Source organism: Dipodomys ordii, unplaced genomic scaffold (assembly GCF_000151885.1).
Source record: "Dipodomys ordii isolate 6190 unplaced genomic scaffold, Dord_2.0 Scaffold114, whole genome shotgun sequence".
Lineage (NCBI taxonomy): Eukaryota > Metazoa > Chordata > Mammalia > Rodentia > Heteromyidae > Dipodomys > Dipodomys ordii.
The window spans coordinates 2,823,325-2,843,643 of NW_012267330.1; the positions used below are offsets into that span (position 1 = coordinate 2,823,325).

Here is a 20,319-nt window from a genome sequence, read left to right on the forward strand (position 1 = left end):
CAAGGGATGACGGATGGATCAAAAAAATCGGGTATACGTACACAATGGAATTTTACTCATTCTTTAGAAAGAATGACAATGCATCATTTGCAAAGAAATGGAATGACCTGTAAAAATGATAATGAAGTAAGTCAGGCCTAGAGAAACAAAGGTTGCAAATTTTTCCTATGTGGAAGCTAGAATTAGTTTATAAACAAGTAAATATGTTAGGTAGTATGCAAGGAAGAATATAAAAATTTATTAACTGAAATATAGTAGATTCAGGGAAAAACAGTAACTGTAATACCTAGGAAAGGCAAAATCATAGTTCAACAAAATAAACACCAGGAAAAGAATACTTGAAAGGGATAGGGTGGGGTCAAGGAGAGGTAGGTAGATGAAAGAAGAGAAGAAAAGGGGGAGAATGCAGTAAAACAAAATTGAACATATATCCTACAAAATTAAGAAAAGTGAGGTAAGGAATGGGTTGAAAGGAATGGATGAGAATGTTGAAAAAGATGATATTGATCAAGACACGCTGTATTCATTCATAAAGCTGCTTTCTTGAATGGCAACTCCTTTGTATAATTACTTAAAGATTAAAAAAACAAAGAACTGGGAGCTGGTAGCTCATGCCTGTAATACTACCTACTCAAGAGGCTAAGACCTGAGCATTGCAGTTCAAAGCCAGCCTGGGCAGAATAGTCCCTGTGAGACTCTTATATCCAATTAACCACCAGAAAACTAGAAACGGAACTATGGCTCAAAGTGGTAGAATGTTAGCCTTGAGCAAAAGAGTTCAGGCCCAGGCCTCAAGTTCAAGCCCCATCACCACCAACAATAATGACAACAAGAAGTTTACAAAATGTACCATTCCTGGAAGGAAAAACAGAACATCTAAGTGGAGAAACCTTGATGATAACCCAGTACAGCCCCTTTCTATGGTCAAGTTACACATGCAAAGACTGAACAACTCTTCCATGAGATGCATGCCACATGTCTCACAGGCTAAAATACAGATGGACATATTTGTTCAAAAGCATCTTTTGGGCACTTGCTTCATGCAGACACTAGATTATGAAGGCCCAGATTCCTATAAACAATGAAAACCCACTGTAGAGAGCATGATCATCTGGGGAAATTACTACAACCGTGGGGAAGGAACAAGTAGGAGAGAAGACAGAAGGTTCACTACAACAGAGACTGGAAGTGACAGAACTGAGCCATTGGCAGGAGGGGAAGCAACGGAGAACTGTGGAGAAAAGGACACACATTAAAGGTGGAGAAGGAGAAGACCTGAGGGTAATACCATGTTCCCCTTATTCAAGGGTATGGACTTTGTACCATTAGCTGAAGCAAGTACACCTCTTTAGGTGTACTAGACTCAGCGCAGAGGGGAAGCATGGGGGAACTCTGAAGAAAAGCCATAGATAATGCCATAGATAACCAAAAATCAATGAAGAGAGAGTCTGGCCAGCCTTTTGATTCAGTATTCAGAAGCACATAGATCACTGAACTTAAGAGCATGGCTAAAATTATCCAAGTAGAATGTGAAAAGACAAGAGAACCAGAGCCTGCACCCTGTAACATTCAGGAGTCAAGCAGAAGGCGAACCTTTGAAGATATAAGAAGAAGGGTCAGAAAGTAGAATGTAGGCAAACCAAAACATATGTATTGGGGGAATAAAATAAAAAGGAATGAAGGTATCTATTCTGGCTCTATGTTGTTCAAATATGAAACCATCTAAAGACAATCCTAGAGGAGGCATTCTTAGGCTGGAACACTGGCTGCTCCTGAGGATACAATGGAAAGGCAGATAGGTCAAGTGGGAGCCTGCCTAACCCATAGTGTGAAGGGCTCCCTTCCACCAGCAGCATTCCCAAGCCACAACAGGAAGCTTCTATGATGGACAGAGTCCAGCAGTATAGATTCCATCTGCTTCTCCTCAACTGGAACAGTGCTGGGAATCAGGCCCTGGGCAATACAGACGGGGAAGAAGTGAAAACTAAAGGCAGAGAAAACATATTCACAATGAAAACTTCCCCAAATCTTGAGAAAGAAATGGTCATCCAGGTACAGTTAGCTGTTAGACTCCAAAGACAAGACCAGAAGAGAAAAATCTGAGGCATATTATACTTAAAGCATTAGGTACACAAAACAAGGAAAAAATATAGAAAACTGCCAAGAAAAGTGGGAGGACAGTTGAGGATTAAATATTATTCATAATCTTAATTCTTCAACCAAAACACAGACTTGCACACTGGATTTATGAACAAATCCTACAACTTATCGCCAACAAAAACTACATGTTACTGAGAAACACATGTTGAAATTTAAATAATGGGAAAGATATTGTAAGCATCCTCAACTGTCCTCCCACTTTTCTTGGCAGTTTTCTATATTTTTTCCTTGTTTTGTGTACCTAATGCTTTAAGTATAATATGCCTCAGATTTTTCTCTTCTGGTCTTGTCTTTGGAGTCTAACAGCTAACTGTACCTGGATGACCATTTCTTTCTCAAGATTTGGGGAAGTTTTCATTGTGAATATGTTTTCTCTGCCTTTAGTTTTCACTTCTTCCCCGTCTGTATTGCCCAGGGCCTGATTCCCAGCACTGTTCCAGTTGAGGAGAAGCAGATGGAATCTATACTGCTGGACTCTGTCCATCATAGAAGCTTCCTGTTGAAGAGCTGAGGAACAGCGCCCAGGCCCAGAATTCAGGCCCCACGACTGGACCCCCCCAAAAAAAAATACAATAGACTACAATACAGTAATAGAGTCTGACTTTCATATACTGCTTTCATCACTATACAGGTCATCTAGACCAAAAAACAGAAAATTAGAAAGCAAATTTCAGAATTAGAAGCTACTATTGATTAAATTAAGCACTTAAGAGGGTCTGAGTAGTGAACGTAAGAGTCATGGTTGGATGAGTATTTAGGAAGTTTCTTTCTCTCTTTGAGTATTGTTTGAAAGGAATACAGCTAGAACTGGAACCAAAGGAGGCATTATGTTTCCAGAAAAGTCTCAAGGAGAAGGATTGCAAACTACAGTAGTGGCTGTGGGATCAGGCTCTAAAGGAGAGGGTAGAGAGATTCAGCCAGTTAGTGTGAAAATTGTTCCAGAACATGGAGGCACCAAAGCAGTTCTAGATGACAAGGATTACTTTTCATTTAGGGATAATGACATTCTTGGGGAAGTACAAAGCATGAATACATCTCTCTAATGGCATCATGTGAAGCTACCCATACCATGGAAGTTCTAACATCTTTCACGATGTAAATAATTTCCATGTCTCTCTTTAATAATAAATTGATGGTTTCTAAAAAAAAAAAACTTAATAGACATGTACAAACTATTTCACCCAACAGCTGCAGAATACACATTTTTCTTGGGAGCTTATAAAACTTTCTACTAAACAGATCATACTTTAGAACATAAAGCAAGTCTTAACAAAATAATTTCCTGTACACTATCAGAACATAACGGAATAAAACTAGAAATCAATAGAAAGAAAAACACATGGAAAATGAAAAATTAATTTTTGAATAATGAAGTAACTGGGAATAAAAACATCCCATAATAAAATCAAAATGAAAACACAACTTACCAGAACCTTTGGGACACAGCATAGACAGTACTAGGAGTAAGTTTGTACTTCTCACTGCCTAGATTAAAAAACCTGAGAGAGCTCAAACAAACTAACACTCTAAGAAAAATGGGTCAAAGCCAGGCGCCGGTGGCTCACGCCTATAATCCTAGCTACTTGGGAGGCTGAGATCTGAGGATCGCTGTTCAAAGCCAGCTCGAGCAGGAAGTCCATGAGACTTATCTACAATAAACCACTAGAAAACCAGAAGTGGCACTGTGGCTCAAGCGGTAGAGTGCTTGCCTTGAGCTGAAGAGCACCAGGGACAGCGCCCAGGCCCAGAGTTCAAGCCCTACAACCAACAAAGGTCAAGTCAAACCCAACAGATAAAAAGAAACAAAGATTAAGGCAGAAATGATTGAATTGTAGACTAAAAGAATACAAAGAATCAATGAAACAATAAACAAGACTAATAAACTCTTAAATTAACTACAAAAAAGGAGGAACAACTAATTAACAAAATTGGAGATGAGGAGATACTACATCAAATACAAGTAAAATTCAGAGCATCATATTAGGTAATATTTGATTTTTTTTTGGTCGTGGGGCCTGAACTCTGGGCCTGGGCGCTGTCCCTCAGTTTTTCAGCTCAAGGCTAGCACTCTGCCACTTGAGCCATAGCACCACTTCTGGCTTTTTCTGCTTATGTGGTGTTGAAGAATCGAACCCAGGGCCTCATACATTCAAGACAAGCACTCTACTACTGAGCCAACTTCCCAGCCCTAGGTAATACTTTGAAAACATTCTAATAAACTGGAAAGTCTAAAAGGAATACATAAAACTTTAGATGCATAGTACCAACAAAAACTGAACCAAGAAGATATAAATGACACAGATATATAACAAGCAATAATGCTGACAACAATTAGGTTCACTACTGAATTGTACCAACTTAAAAAAAAAGTACTAACACCAACTTTCCTCAAATGGTTCCATAAAACAGAAAGGGAAAGAATGCTACCAAATCCATTGTATGAAGCCAAGATTAGACTGATAGCAAAACCAGAAAAGGACATGACAAAGAAAAATTGGTAGAACCACTTCCTTTTTTTGTTGTTGTTGCTCAGAATATTTTTTAAAATATACATTGTATTATTATTTATTACAGTCACAATTCTGTATAATAGATGATCAAAGTTTATGCTTCCTGCTTGACAGAAACTTCATACTCCTTAATTAGCATTTTCCTTTTCTTTATTAGTAGAACAATTTTCTTGATAATAGATGAAAAAATTCTCAAGAAGATCTTTGAAAACAAAATTCAAGAGCACATTATGAAGATCATATAGCATGATCAAGCTGGTTTCATGCCAAGGATGTAAGGATGGCTTAACATACACAAAACACAAGAGAAACAAGGAGAAAAAATATCTCAAAAGACACAGAAAAAAAATTCACTTGGAAAAAAAGTCATCATCCATCATGATAAAAATCCTAAAGAAACTAGGAATAGAAGAAACACACTTCAACCTAATACAAATTTTATATAATAAACTCACTGCCTATATTTACTAAATGGGGAGAAGAAATTATTTCCTCTGAAGTCACAAATGATACAGTGCTTGAAATTCCTGGTCAAAGTGACAGCAGACAGAGGAAATAAAAAGGATACAGAGAACTGCTAAAATCATCTCTATTTACAGATGATAAAAGACTAATGATTCCACCAAAAACCTAGATCTAATAAACACTTTCAGGAAAGCAACAGAGTATAGAAACCCAGCACATAAAAACTATTTAGCTTTTCTAAATGCCAACAAACTGAGAATCAATCCCATTCACAATAGCCTCCAGATGTACATTTTAAAATTAAGAATAAACTTAATTGAAAACTAGAATGATATCTACAAAAAAAATTGTAAATCCTTAAAGAGATAAATTGAAAGCTGAGTGCTGGTGGCTCAAACCTATAATCCTAGCTATTCAGGAGGCTGAGATTCAGAAGCCTGAAGTTTGAAGTAACCCCATACAGAAAAGTCTGTAAGACTGTGTCAAAAATAATTAGCAAAAAACAAGTGTCAGATCACAAACCAAGCAAAACATGAGTTCTGAATTCAAATCTCAGTATCTCAAAAAAAAAGAAGAAAAATAGAAGAAAAAAATTGAAAAAAAACAGTAGAAGATAGACCTTCCATATTGACAGATTGGTAAAGTCCATATTATGAAAATGGCTATAGCTATTTCTTTAAAAGACTACATTTAATGCAATCCACACCAAAATTTCAATGTAATTTTTCTCAGAAATAGGCAAATCAGCCCTAAAATTCATATGAAAACATAAAAGACTATGAATACTCAAAGCAATCCTGAGGAAAAAGAGCAACACTTAGCAGCATCACAATATATGACTTATAATTATATTACAGAATCAATATAATGAAAACAGCATGGTACTGATACAAAATAAGACACACAGAACATTGGAATGGAATGCAGGAAATACACCTACAGAGCTAAGCCATCCAAAAACATATTTTGGATAAAAGACAGCCTCTTTAATACACAGTGTTGGGAAAACTGGATATGCACATAGAGAATACTGAAACTAGATTCTCATCTCTTAGCCTCATCAAAAATCAATTCAAAATGGGTCAAAAATCTTAATGAAGGACCTAAGATTTTGAAACTACTAGGAAAAAACATATCATTATACCTTCCTGAATAGTGCTCCAATTGTTCAGGAAGAGCAAAAACTGATAAGTTCCAAAGCTAAAAAGCTCTGTACATCAAAAGAAACAATTACCAGAATGATCAAACAACCCAGCTCACAAAATGGAAGTAAGCTATTCATCAAAAAAAGGAATATCCACAATATATTAAAAAAGTCAAACTTACAATAAATGAAGAAATTTTAATAGATGGGCAAATGTGGGTGCCAGTGGTTCATGGTTATAATCCTAACTAGTCACAAGGTTTGTATCAAAGGATCATAGTCTGAAGCCACCACAAGCAGAAAAGCCTCAGAGATTCTACGTCCAAATAATCAGCAAAATGCCAGATTAGAGGCATGGCTTAAGTGGTAGAGTACCATGAGCAAGCAAGCCAAATGAGAGTGAGAGACCCCTGAGTTCAAGCCATTGTACTGGAACAGACACAAAAAAAGTATATTAGAGTAAGTAAATTCAATTAATATATTATTATATAATTATAAAAAATTCAATAATATATACACATATATGGAAAATCACAATAAAACCCTTTTGTAAAATTATACTACTAAAACTTAATGTAATGTAAGTGGTAGAGCATTGGCCTTGAGCTGAAGAGCTTAGGGACAGCACGCAGGCCCAGAGTTCAAGCCCCAGGACAAAAAAAAAAAAAGGAAAGGAAAGGAAAGAAAAAAGAAAATGTGAGCTATACATACACAAAGAGTATATTATTCAGCCATGTAGAATTAATTTATATCATTTGTAGGGACACGCTAAAGAGAAATATGCCAGACAGAAAAAGACAAAATCACACATTTTGTTTCACAGGTAGGATTTATTTCTCCACAAAAGGATGAGGGGACAAGCACAAAGCCCAAGTTCAAACCCTATTACTTAAAAAAAAAAAAAAAGAAGAATGACACAAATGTAAAACAGAAATTGCTTGGGTATGGGAAACAGAAGGAAAGTGCAGAGAAGGTAAATAAAATGGTAATTATGGGGTAAATATGAGTGGACTACTTTTTACTCATTGAATGAAACAGGAAGGAGGGAAGGAAGGAAAGAGGGAGGGAAAGAAGGAAGAGAGGGAGGAAAGCTCAAAAAGTGAATAACCACCCCTAAAAGGTAATGCTTCCCTGTGTGTGCCTTTAGTTCTTTACCAAAGGGCAGAAATCCAAGGTATGATGCTTTGTGTCTGGAGGGGTAGCTCCTGGAGAGACTCAAAGAAGACAGTGAATGAAGGCACCTATGCATGGAAGAGAAGAGGAACGCCAAGAGAAGAAAAGAGTCTTCACGTGCTTCTACCTTCTCTTTCAGAAGAGCATGTGACTGCCTGGGAGTAGTTCAGGGGTGAGCAAAGGTTTCTTGCAAAAGGCCAGGCTTTGCAAACCCTGTGTCTCTGCCACTATAGTGTGAAACCAGTTACCAAGGATGTGTAAACAAATAACAAGGTTATGTTCCAATGAAACTTTAGCTTACAAAAAAGGGCTGAATTTGACCTAAAAATTGTATCATAGTTTGTCAATCACAAAATGGATTCTTGCTGTATGGTCCACAGACTAGTAACTTCGGTATTGCCTGAAGTGGTTAGAAATTCAGCCATGTAGGTCCCCACCTGGCCTACCAAATCAGCTTACATTTCCACACGATGTCCAGGTAATGGGCATGCACCCATGGTCAACATCCTCGGTCCCCACACGACCTTGAACCAGGCCAGCAGTACCAGGAAATCCAAGGAAGCGAATAGAAGGATGCTCTGGGCTTTAACCCCAGAGGTTCTACCTTCCTGGTGAGATGGGACTAGGAAGCTGTGTTTTCAGAGGCCTTGAGAAGTTCCACACCAGATCAGTGGGCTAAGGCTACAGCAACAGCATACCTCACAAAGCTGTATTGCTGCTGCTGGCAGCTTCAGAATTACTGCCATTAAATTTTCATGACTCTACCAAAGAGAAATAAAGATCTGCCCACTTTGTTAAGATTTGTTTTATATATATATATATATATATATATATTTAAATATATATATATATATATATATATTTCTTGGTTTTTCCAGGTTTCTGTTTCAGAGGGAAATCTCACAATTACCTATAATTTGAACTTGACCCCCCCCTTTTTAACTTGAACAGAGAATGGTTCTCTCTCTCTCTCTCTGACATACACACACACACACACACACTCACTCACTCACTCACAAGCTGGGCACCTATGGTTCATCCCTATAATCCTAGCTACTCAGGAGACTAAGATCTTAAGATCAGGGTTCAGAGTTAGCCTGAGGAGGTAAATCTGGGAGACAATTAACTAGCAAAAAGCTGTAAGTAGAGGCACGGTTCAAGTTGTGGAGTACTAGCCACTTGGAAAGGGGAGTGAGCTCTAGGCACTGAGTTCAAGCTCCAGTACCAAGACAAAACAAAATAAAACAAAAAGGGCCAATAATCAAGCAGTCCTTGGGTGCCACCTACTGGTCACTGAGTGCACTCACACCTTAGCAAAGACCACATCCATTCTCAGCTGACCAGAGGTTGTCATTAATGAATAGAGTGTGAGCAAATGGGAGGAACAGAAAAAAAAGTGAATGTAGGTGGGGAATAACAACCCTACTGATTACACTGGTGCTATAAACCGCCTATACCAATACTCACTTAAATACTATACCAAATAACATCTTCAGGGGAAGGTGTCTCCTACTTTTGACTGTAGCAATGGCTATGGAAGTGTTTACTCTATGCCTCTAATCCCAAGTGGTTAGTCAGAATGCCCTTGGAGAATTAAAAATGGTTGTGTACAGAACATACCTACTACTTCCTTCTTCTTTTCCTTCCACACATATGGGAGTTTTGTTTTGACACAAGTTTCCCTATGGAGCTCAGGCTGACCTCCTGGCTTATCTGCCTGTTTCTATGCCTTGAGTGCTAGAATTCCAAGGGTGTACCACCACTACACCTGGCCATGCATTACTGAGGGGTATGTGAGAAACGAGACATGGACACATTCTCTTGCCCACATGGGACTTTCAAATTTGAAAACAACCTAAGTAGAATGAAAATGAGCAATTACTATAATTGACAGTGATTTCAGGAAAGGGCAGATGCTCTGGGAATGTACAACCACACAATGTCGTAGACCAGGGTGGGCACCACAAGTCTTTGAATGCACTCCAGTCTCAGAATTTGAATGCTTTCAGGCATGAAGCAGCTCTCCTCTCCACAGAGCACCTTTCCCATCTTACTACTGAAAGCCTCCCTCTGACCCCAATGGCCTTTAAAGCAATTTGACAACCCTAAGCCTGAAGGTTCAAATGAAACTCTAGGTGGGAATGGCACATAAACAGACACAGTAAGCAGATAAAGGGAGGACACTAGAGAGAGCTCTTATGCAGAGGGAGGAGTGGGTGCTGGGCTGGGCTGGGCTAAGGCCACCATGGCTCACAGGCTGTCTTGTTGCTGTCTTGTTAGCCAAAATTGTTTTTAAGAAATAACAATATTACATACTGTAGAGTTTTTGTTAGGAAATGACAGAATCAGATTGTCAATCACAACAAAGAAAAACCCATCCATGATAGAAACGAGTAGGAGATGACGAGGGTGGGAACGAAGGTCATGAGCGCCATTGGGGACAGGGAGAGAAACTGCAGCTGACAGTGGATGGACTGCTGTCCACAAGGGTAGACACTGGGCTGGAGAAGCGAGAGGATTTCAGACCCATTCAAGATGGGACCGATGAGTAGATGGCTGCTATGGTATGGATAATGTTCCCAAAAGGTCCACAGTGAGAAGTTGGGTCTACAGTATGGCGAGACTTGGAAGACTAATGCATAATAGAAGGGTCTTACACTGGGGATGTGCCTGAGGGGAGACCGGAGGATCTTGCCTTTTCCAGTGTGTTTCTCTGTTGCTAGCTTAAGATGGGGGGCACTTGCTCCAACACATGTTCCCGATAGGCTGTGCTACACTCACCCTAGACCCAAGCCCCTGGGACTACACCATCTTGAACATAAGCTTAAGCCTAAATAAATTTGTCTTTACTTCCTAAGTTGTCTGGGCCAGGTGTGTTGGCATAGTGACACAAAGTGACTATTACAGTGGCTGACAACATGAGGGGCTGAAAGAGAGAAAGTTAGAATGGCTGATTAACAGGTGACTGGTAGTGTGGCTCACAGATGTAAAGTCAGCTTGTTTAATGGGTGCAGAGTTTTGGTTTGGAAAGAGGATAGAGCTCAAGAGAGATGTAGTCATATTGAACCATCATTGGTTCATACAGAATTGTCTATCTAAAAATGGTTTAAGAGGTAAACTTTATGTGGCATATATATCACAATGTTCAAGAAGTACTCATTACTTTACTCATGTAACTATAACCCCACGGTACAGCATCTTTACAATAAAATAAAATTTAAAGAAAAAGAGCAGGAGAAAGACTGAAAAAGACCAGTATAGAAAATGAAGGAACATAAAAACAAAGGAGCTATGATTCCAACTCTTGCCTGGTTAAGAAAGCCACATTGTTGTACTCAGAAACTGACATGTTGAATTGAAATCTCTTTGTACAACTTTGTACTTAAAATAAACAGAAATAACCTTTAGAAGATAAAAATAAAAGATATCAAAAATAAAATGAAAAGAACAAAATAGAATGAAAGTCACACTAGTGTTCACATCTGGTACAGGCTGACTTCTCCAGTAAGGCTAAATGCTCCTTCCTCGGCCCAATGCTCCTTCCTCAGCTGAATGCTCCTTCCTCGGTGCAATTCAATGGATTCACTTCCCTTAAACCTCTGGAGGCTGAAGCCCAAAGCCAAAGCACTGGCAGAGCCTTCCTCCCTCCAAAGCCTCTGATAATCCTTCCTTGCCTCTTGACTTTGTGGCAACATGATCATCCTTTCCACCAGTGTCTTCAAATTCACCGTCTTCCTTCCCTTTGTGGCTATATCCAATTTTCTTCTTTGGAGTCATATTGGATCAGGGTGTTACCCTATTCTAGGATGAGTTCCTCTTAACCTATTCCTAAATAAAGACACACTGCACAGTTCAGGGGGTTAAGACATCAACATACCTTTTAGGAGACGTACTTCAACCCACAACATTATCCAAGTCTTAGTCCTCACAACTTTCTCACCCTCTTAGCAGCATTTGGCACAGTAATCAGCACAGGCTGCTTCGAATGCTTTCTAATTATTATTATTTACAGGCTGTTTGACCTTCATTTCCTTCATCATAGCTTTCACATTTTCCTCACCACTCCCAACTCTTTTCCCTGCCAGTTTCTATTCCACCTCTCCAGACCCGGCCTCACCTACACTCCCTCCTTAGGAAATTCCTCAAGTTCCACACCTTCCATACAATCTTAGCTCCTGACAGATGCCATATTTATAGCTCCAATCCACCCTGCCTTCTCAGAAACCATATCCTTCCATGTACTTGGAATATCCACTGAGCCACACAGAGCTCTTGTGGTTTTACTCAGATACCTGCTTCCCTGGACTTTATCAAAGCAGTAAGCAACCCCACCTTTACCCAACACTGTGGTTACATCCTAGATTCTGACCTTTCCCTCATCCTCCTACTTCCAATCAGTAAATCTTTCTGGACGCCCATCTAAGACATCTGGTGCCTGTCCACTTTGCTCCACCTCCAGTGCTACCACATCTGGCCACACCTTTCATGTGCATACTCCAGCTCAGCAGAACTGAGTAGCTATATCAGCAACTATCTGATCTGTATTGTCAAAAAGACCTTGCTCAAAGGAGGAGGCTACAATGCTTGATAAGAAATGTACTCATGGGCTGGGAAGGTGGCTCAGTGGTAGAGCGCTTGCCTTGCATGCTCGAGGCCCTGGGTTCGATTCCTCAGCACCACATAAGCAAAAAGAAAAAAGCTGGAAGTGGCGCTGTGGCTCAAGTGGTACAGCGCTAGTCTTGAGCTGAAGAGCTGAGGGACAGTGCCCAGGCCCAGAGTTCAGGCTCCATGACCGGACCCCCCCCCAAAAAAAAGAAATGTACTCATTATCTTGCCCATGTAATTGTAACCCCTCTGTACAGTATTTTCACAATTAAAAAAAAAAAAGACCTTGCTGTCTGGCTCTCTGAGGAAAGTTTGCTGATCTCTGGCCTAAACTCTTACATCCCCTTTGCCAATTCTTTAGTGTGATCCAATTGGCAATAGAATATTCGTGTTCACAGGAACCAGTGGCGCACACCTGTAATCCTAGCTACTCAAGAGGCTATGATCTAAGCATTGGTTCCAAACCAGCCTAGGCTGAAACATTTATGAGACTCTTACCCCCCCTCCCCCAAAAAAAGCTGAAGGAGAGCTGTGGCTCATGTGGTAAAGTCTTGAACAAAAGAAGCTGAAGGACAGTACCCATGCCCTGAGTTCAAGCCCCAGGACTTGCACCAAAAAAAAAAAAAAATCAAATACCAAATGTACCACTGGATTTATTTGTTGCCTTCCAGAAACATGTTTCTCTCCCCTTATGTCCCCTGGTCAACACTCTCCCTCTGTGCCTCACTCTGTCTCTCTCTGTCGCTCCTCTCTCCTGCACTCTATCACTGAGTAGTATCCCTGGAACCATCAAGTTCACCCTGTGCAGGAACCTGCAACAGCCCCCACTGACCCAGAACTTAGCCTAAGTTCCTGCCTAGTTTTCAAAGAGTCTCTTTAACTAAGCCTCCTGTAAAGGTACTCAAGGCTTTACTGTTGCCTACCCACCATTTCCCAAGGCAATGTCTTTGTGATTGTGGGGCCTAGATTCTTCAACAATGTCTCTTCTGGGTTTTCTCAGAACTCTCATATTATAAAATCTTGCAGGACCACATGCCTTCCCTCCAGTTACTCACTCTTCCATTTCCAGAAGACAGACCCTCTAAAACAGGGAAAAGAATTAATTTTGAAGAAACCTGTCTATTCACATCATCTTCATTTCCTCCCCTTCCATTCACTCTTCCCCCACATCTCTCTGGCTGCTGCTTCTCCACTAGGTTTCCTCCTGCCAGGATCATGAGTAATTTCATTAGTTTCCTAAGTTTTGCTCTATCCTGACTGCAATGATCTCCCTGAAACTGCTTGTAACCGTTTAGCTTTCTTTGAAGTAACACTTCCCTGAGCGTCTAGGAAACTCACACACTCCCTTTTCCACCTAGCTTTCTAATCCTTCCCTCCCTGTGTTCTCTCCCATGTCCAGTTCTCTTCCAGTGAGCTCCTTCAGGAAGGGACATGTCATTTGTTGTTCTCTGCTTCCTATCTTAAGTAAAGCACCCAATCGTCAGGTAAGAACAACTCTCCAGTCACCTGGTGTTTTCAGCTCAGCAATTTCCATTGAATTCTTTTGTGTCTAGATCTTGGTGATATCCTCCATATTAAAATTCTCTGAACACATTACTAAGGACTATTTATAATAAAAGTCTGACTTGGATGTCCAGTGGGCTTGTCTCTATTTCTGATTCCTCCCTCATACTTGGTATTCCTCAGAGAATATTGAACATGCTATGTACAGAGTCAGAGCACAATGTCACCTTCCTCTAGAAAGGAGTCAGTGTTGCTTCCTGCAGATGGGTAGATGAGACACTGATCATTCCAGCTCTCCTCATTCCACTGGTACGAAATGATTCAAATGAGGCAATAGTCCTATGAGGGTCAGATAAATTCTGGATCACACTTTACTTTTAATGAATAGCCCCTGAGGTTCAACTCAAAAACTTGGGGTGCTGACTAGGATCCTTCCAACCTGGTAGGACCTAATCATTTCTATCCCAGCACTGTGCATCTATCAAGAACTCTGCTCAGATACTCAGCCACATGTCCAAGAAAACAAGCTAGTCTCTTACTAAGGCTTGTTACTCACACTGCTAATAGATACCAGCTTCCCCAACTGGAAAGAGGGCAGGCTGGGAATCTACAAGCTGGTTCTAGTCTGTCTAGTCAAAACAAGCCCTAGGACTCCTGGGTCTGACCTCTGATGGTTCCATTATTCTTATTAGTAAAACATACCTGGATAAAAATCTTTAGAGTTTCTGTTCTCTTCAAAAAATTAATTCTCATTACCATCCCTGCCAAGTCTTACATCAGGCAATCCAGTTATCCATTTTTCTTCCATGGCTCCCTCAGTGCTTATTAGTTCAGTGACTGGTTACAACTTCACATTTCTGTAATAGCATTATAACACTGCAACTGTAATAGTGTGGATGAGATTTACAAACAAGCTGTTTGAATTGTGAAGCTATGCCTACTTATGCTGTAGGTCCATGTGATGTGTTGCCCTGGCTACTAAACCATGCAGAGCTAATGAGGACCTGCCCACTGCTAAGGCTGAAAATGAAGGGAAGCCCAACCTAAATACAGACAGGAGTTACTGCAGGTTATCACCATGCCAAACTCAACGCTATAAACAAACATGGAGGAAAACAGGCCTGACTCAAAACAAACCAAAAATAAAAATAATGTTTCGTGTTGGGCTCACACCAGTGGCTCACACCTGTAATCCTAGATACTCAGGAAGCTGAGATCTGAGGATCGCAGTTCAAAGCCGGCCTGGGCAGGAAAGTTTGTGAGACTCTTATCTCCAATAAACCACCAGAAAGCCAGAAGTGCTGCTGTGACTCAAGTGGTAGAGCTCTCACCTTGAGCTGAAGAGCTGAGGGACAGCGCCCAGACTGAGTTCAAGCCTCACGACTAACAAAAAAAAAATGTTTATTGAGTGTCTAGTAGATCAGAGAATTAAACGAACTTGAGCCTTTGGCTCTTTATGTTAAGTGTCTGTGCTTTCCTCTAAGATGAGAGTGCCAAAAGATATAGCAATGTTTTATTTGTTTTCATGAAGGACAAGAGAGCCAGGGATTAAAACTGAGGACAGGCTGAAACAAAGTCCTGGAAGACTTTTGCATGTAGAAGACTTAATTTCATCACTTCATTAGGTTGAGAATATTCTTCTGCACACACTGGCTAACTCTAGTCCTAGCTCCTTACCACAGAGTTACTATATACTTCTCTTTCACAGTACTTTCAACCTGTACCTCTTTTCCATAGGATGCATAACCTAGATATTGATGTCTCTTACATAGTATTTGCTTCCTACCAGAAAGCAAAGGCATCTATTTCAGAGTTGTGCTGTAGCTACCACCCAGAAAGAGTCATCACTAGGCTTCAGGATGCTAAAGTAACATAGCAGCTAAAAGCATCTGAATTATGTTGGTCCTTACTCTGACCAAGAGACCTTGTGTGTGACAGAAAGGCCATTGACTACCTAAGAATCTATGCATGAATCCTAGCTCTGCACTAGCTAGCTCTGCTCAGTCACACCTTCAGATGCACTGAGAGAGTCTGCTGTGGGTCAGAGGTTCTGCTAGGTATCATTCCACAAAGGCGAGGAAGACTTACAAGGTGCCTGCCATCAAAGAGCTCAAATCTGAAGAGTACCTGCTTCCCTATCTGCTACATGATGGTGTCAGACCACATCATTCCTGGGGTTCCTTCCGCTGTTCAGGTTTTGTGGTCAGCCATACATCTTCGTGCAGCTGTGCACAGGCAGGGCCTCTCCAGATTCCAGCCTTCCTTTCTATAAAGCACACAGAACATATGTGAAAGCATGTCCATTACCTTGTGCAGCCACAGTGGCAGGTTTCCAGACCCGCTCGGCAGGGAGCCCTTCTGCTGAACTGCAGCCCAACAATAAGAATCCACAAAGGCAGCCTGGCGCCAGGAGAAAGAACTCGGAGAGAAACAACTTATCTGGGTACCTGAGAAGCAAAACATATTGTTCTGAATGAGTGACAATGCAGTTCCAGACCCTTCCCATACCACCCTCTACTCTTCATTGGTCCTGATTTTAAGGGTCACCTGCCAGGAGAGGGTAGAACTAAAAACAACGCTGAGTTCATTGAAAGCTTTGGAGCCAGGTGTCAGGGGCTCATGCCTGTAATCCTAATTACTCAAGAGACTAAGATCTGAGGACAGGGGTTCAAAGCCAGCCCAGGCAGGAAAGTCATGAAACTCTTATCCTTCATCAACTACCCAAAAGCCAAAAGTGGAGATGTAGCTTAAGATAGAGCACCAGCCTTGAGAGAAAAAGCTAGGGACAGTGCTTAGACCCAGTTCAAGTACCAGTATCAATACACACAAGTGTTAGGTGTTCTGAGCAACACAGATCATTAGGGCTCAGCTGAAAGGAAACTCTTGGAAGAAGCAAACCAGCATAAAAAAGAAAAAGAACCAAAGTGAAATATATGACTAAACATGGACACGGCCAGTCTCATTTAGGGCAAGAGTTAGGATTCAATGAGTAAGTGACAAGGTGAATCGGTATAGGAAACTGACCTTTGTTTTTGAAACGGCTTTCTGGAGCATTTAGAGCTGAAGGAACACTGGTAATAGATCACTGGAGGGCAAATCAACCACTTCACATGTTGTCATTAAAAAAGACATAGGCCAAAACTGCACCCCATCAGGTTATATCTAGAAGACTTTGTGCCTTCCAACAGAGATGGAGGCCGAATGGGAAATGGGAAAAGCTGGGTTCTGCTTGGGGCTGTGCTGAATATGCTCTCCTAAAAAGGGACTGTGGGATTCAGCTTTCCTCAAATCAAACTGGAGGTCTCACCCTGAAATGCTGCCTCTACACAGGTCAAACTGACACCTGACAGACACTCCACACTCCTGATTCACATAGCATGGCAGAAACTGGCCAACAGCCGTGTCCTCCCCGCTGAGTGTGTGTGCCTGGAGCCAGCTTCCCTGGAAAGCCCCTGGCCCCACCGCCCCCCAGGCCCCAGCAAGTGTTACAGATGGTTACGGTACAGGCAGAGGGACAAGTGGACAGCACCCCCACAGGCAGCACATCCCACTCAACATTGGAACCTAAGTGCTTGAGCTCTGACACAAACTGCATGTAAAATGGATCCTGCCACTCATAGCTGACTCACAGCTGACAAAATCTCCAAAACAGGAATGACATTAACACTATGTTACAGATTCACAGATCTGTGCTGGTAATAAAACAAGAATAGTCATGACAGCACTTACCATAGTACCTGGTTCCTGCCAGTTGCTAAGTGTCATATTTTCCAAGTGAAGTAATAAAATCGTTCTGGTATTCCTTTAATGTATGGCCAACATTCTCCCTTCCTTCCTCATAAAGACAGGACAGGGACACTCAGATTTCCCTAGACCCTGGGAACACTAATCCCAGCTACTCAGGAGGCTGAGATCTGAGGATCACAGTTCAAAACTAGCCCAGACAGGAAAGTCCATGAGATTCTTATCTCCAGTTAATGCCAGAAGGGGGAAAAAAAATCCGAAGTGCAATTGTGGCTCAAGTGGTAGAGTGCTGGTCTTGAGTACAAAAGATCAGGGATAGTGCCTAGGCCCTGAGTTCAAGCTCCAGGATAGGCAAAAAATAAAAAGCCAACTTTCTCGCTGGATGGGTGTATGTATGGCTTATATGCCGGGAACAGGAGAGGGAAGTGAGGAGTATACTGTCAAGATGGTGGTTTCTGTGGGGCCCGAGGATCTTAGCACCTCTTCCTTTTCAACACATGCCTTCATGCCCAAAGATACCAAGAAAGGACTTCTCAGACCCTGGGGAGGAGTTCATGAGGTAAAGGCCTATAATAGGGACACTTCTTGCTATCCAGTGAAGGCATAAATAAGAAAGAGCTAGAGTAGTTAAGTCTTTCTTATTCTATTAAACTTGAGATCTTCTCTTTTTTTTGGGAGGGGGGTCCGGTTGTGGGGCCTGAACTCTGGGCCTGGGCGCTGTCCCTCAGCTCTTCAGCTCAAGGGTAGCACTCTACCATTTGAGCCACAGCACCACTTCTGGCTTTTTTTTTTCCTGCTTATGTGGTGCTGAAGAATTGAACCCAGGGCCTCAAGCATGCAAGGCAAGCACTCTACCACTGAGCCACCTTCCCAGCCCTAAACTTGAGATCTTGCACGGTATAAAGCAAGTAATCAGAATGGTACAGGACTCAACCTCACACTGCTCCAGCATTTGTGACTCTTCAAATGCATCCTATGCCATCAATTATCAAGGCTGGGGACACAACAGGAATACAAGGCAGAGAGGCAGTGCTCTGTTACAAACCAATGGCTTCTGATAAATTTCTTGGGAATGTTTATCTAGCCAAACACATACTTAGGAACACAAGCAAGAATGCTAGAATGCTATTAACACCTGCCTGGCCAGGATGTACTTTAGGCAATGTCCTCAGTGAATGTTTTCAACATTTATTAACATTCTCTAGAAAAAAGTGTATCGAACTCTATCTTGGGATCTCAGGATTTCTAACACCATCAGCCCTTTCAATCACTCCCTCATTTAATAGCCTCACAGCCAAATAGGGAGAAAGCCTACTCCCCTTTTACCCTGGAGAAAACTGAAGTTCAGGGAGCTCTGCAGCTCTCCCCTTCCTCTCAGCATTCTTCACCAGGATGATCATGTGGCCAAGCCACAGAATTTCCTACAAGGCTTTGACATAATGGCTAGTCCCAGCAGATGATCTCTCCAAGTGGCAGGAAAAGGGCGAGGAGCCTGGAAAGAGTCTAGGAAAAGAAACAGATTGCGTTTCACTATAAGCAATTCCTAGTCCAAGGACAGGAAACTGAGAGCCAGGCTTGTGCTAAGGTAGAGGCCCAATTGAGAGGGAAAAGCAGGAGTCAAGAACAGCACAGAGCCTCAGGGCACAGCAACAGGGACTATAAAAGCTGAGCAGTGCAGCCCCTACCCTCACCCTGGGGACGGAGAACCTGACTTCCAGGCATCCTGTCAGTGTAGCCAGCTGCTGCAGAGGGGCTAGGAAGCTTGGGCCTTGGACCATCCTGACTCACGTCTCCAAATCATACTGCAGCATCCTTTACCTCACTCTTTAAAACAATTGGGGAAGTGGTGCTATGGCTCAAGTGGTAGAGTGCTTGCCTTGAGCTGAAGAGCTGAGGGACAGCGCCCAGGCCCAGAGTTCAAGCTCCACGACCGACAAAAAAAAACCAAACCAAAAAACCAACAGTTGGGAGACAAGAAGGTTCGGTATTTCTACATTTTCCTAGTAGTCTTCCGCTAAAGAAACTTTCCTGAATCTCTTTCCTCCACCCACATAAACTGCTGCCTAATTATTCATCCTAAAGTTCCCACCTGAGCATGATACATCCTGGCTCAGCACTGCTCTGGGTTACTCCTGCTCTGGGTCCTGATCCAAACCAACAACTGTTGTAACTTGTCTAGGCCTGGCAGGTTTCCAGAGCTGTGCCTTTCCTAACGCTATTCCAGCACCCAAAAGGCTTGTCCTCTAGTGCCCGTGTACAACAATGCTACCTTGACAGACCATCCTCCAAGGCCAGGCTCAGGCACCAACCTCTGCATGAAGCACCATCCCCACAACACCACCAGCACTTCAAAACTATCACAGATGCTCAGAAAATCACCATGAGCCATACAGGCAGATGTGTCTTTATCTCTTCTGGCAATATCTGAAGTCTTGGCAGACGGGACACACTCCCTGTCTCTCCCAACTTCATACATTACCTGTGAAACATGTTTTCACGAACAACCAAGTGCTACCATCAGACACTTGAGAAAATCGAGCTCCACAATACCATGCAGCCAGGCTCACATACTCTGCACCACTGTATGGGCTAAACAAGCACTCTAAACAAGGTCCTAGGGAAGGGCTTTCCATGATACAGACAAGGTAAGAGTTTCAAGCTTATACCCAGAACATTAAAGAATACTACTTCTGGTTGCCTAAAGTTCAGGGGTAGCTGTGTGGCTTTACAGGCAAGTGACTAGCCAAATATGACATAAGTACACAGAAGAAACATGCTCCCTGGGTCACATGGAGGTACTCATAGTATCTGCTAGGTAAGTGACCCAAACCAAACATCTTCTGTCACCTTCCACATGTCTCAGCCTGGAGCCCAGGGCACTATCGTATCATATGTTCTCCTCAGGTGCAGTCCGGGCCGTCCTTAGTGCGAACTGTGCAGCAGAAGCTCATGATGTAGTGGAAAGCGACACAGGTCAAGGGGAGGAGGAGAAGGGCAAGGAGAGCAAGAAACTAG

General features: G+C 41.9%; 1 protein-coding gene across 1 annotated transcript in view; it reads right to left on the reverse strand.

Moving 5' to 3' along the window:
• Nucleotides 1-19,780, reverse strand: part of Panx1 (pannexin 1) — a 28,466-nt gene extending 8,686 nt beyond the window's left edge. Inside the window, exons 1-2 of the mRNA XM_013028816.1 lie at nucleotides 19,696-19,780; nucleotides 15,868-16,007 (exon numbers count right to left, since the gene is read on the reverse strand). Coding sequence (XP_012884270.1) covers nucleotides 15,868-16,007; nucleotides 19,696-19,780 — 225 coding nt within the window. The remainder of the gene's footprint in view (nucleotides 1-15,867; nucleotides 16,008-19,695) is intronic.
• Between the last annotated feature and the right edge of the window lie 539 nt (nucleotides 19,781-20,319).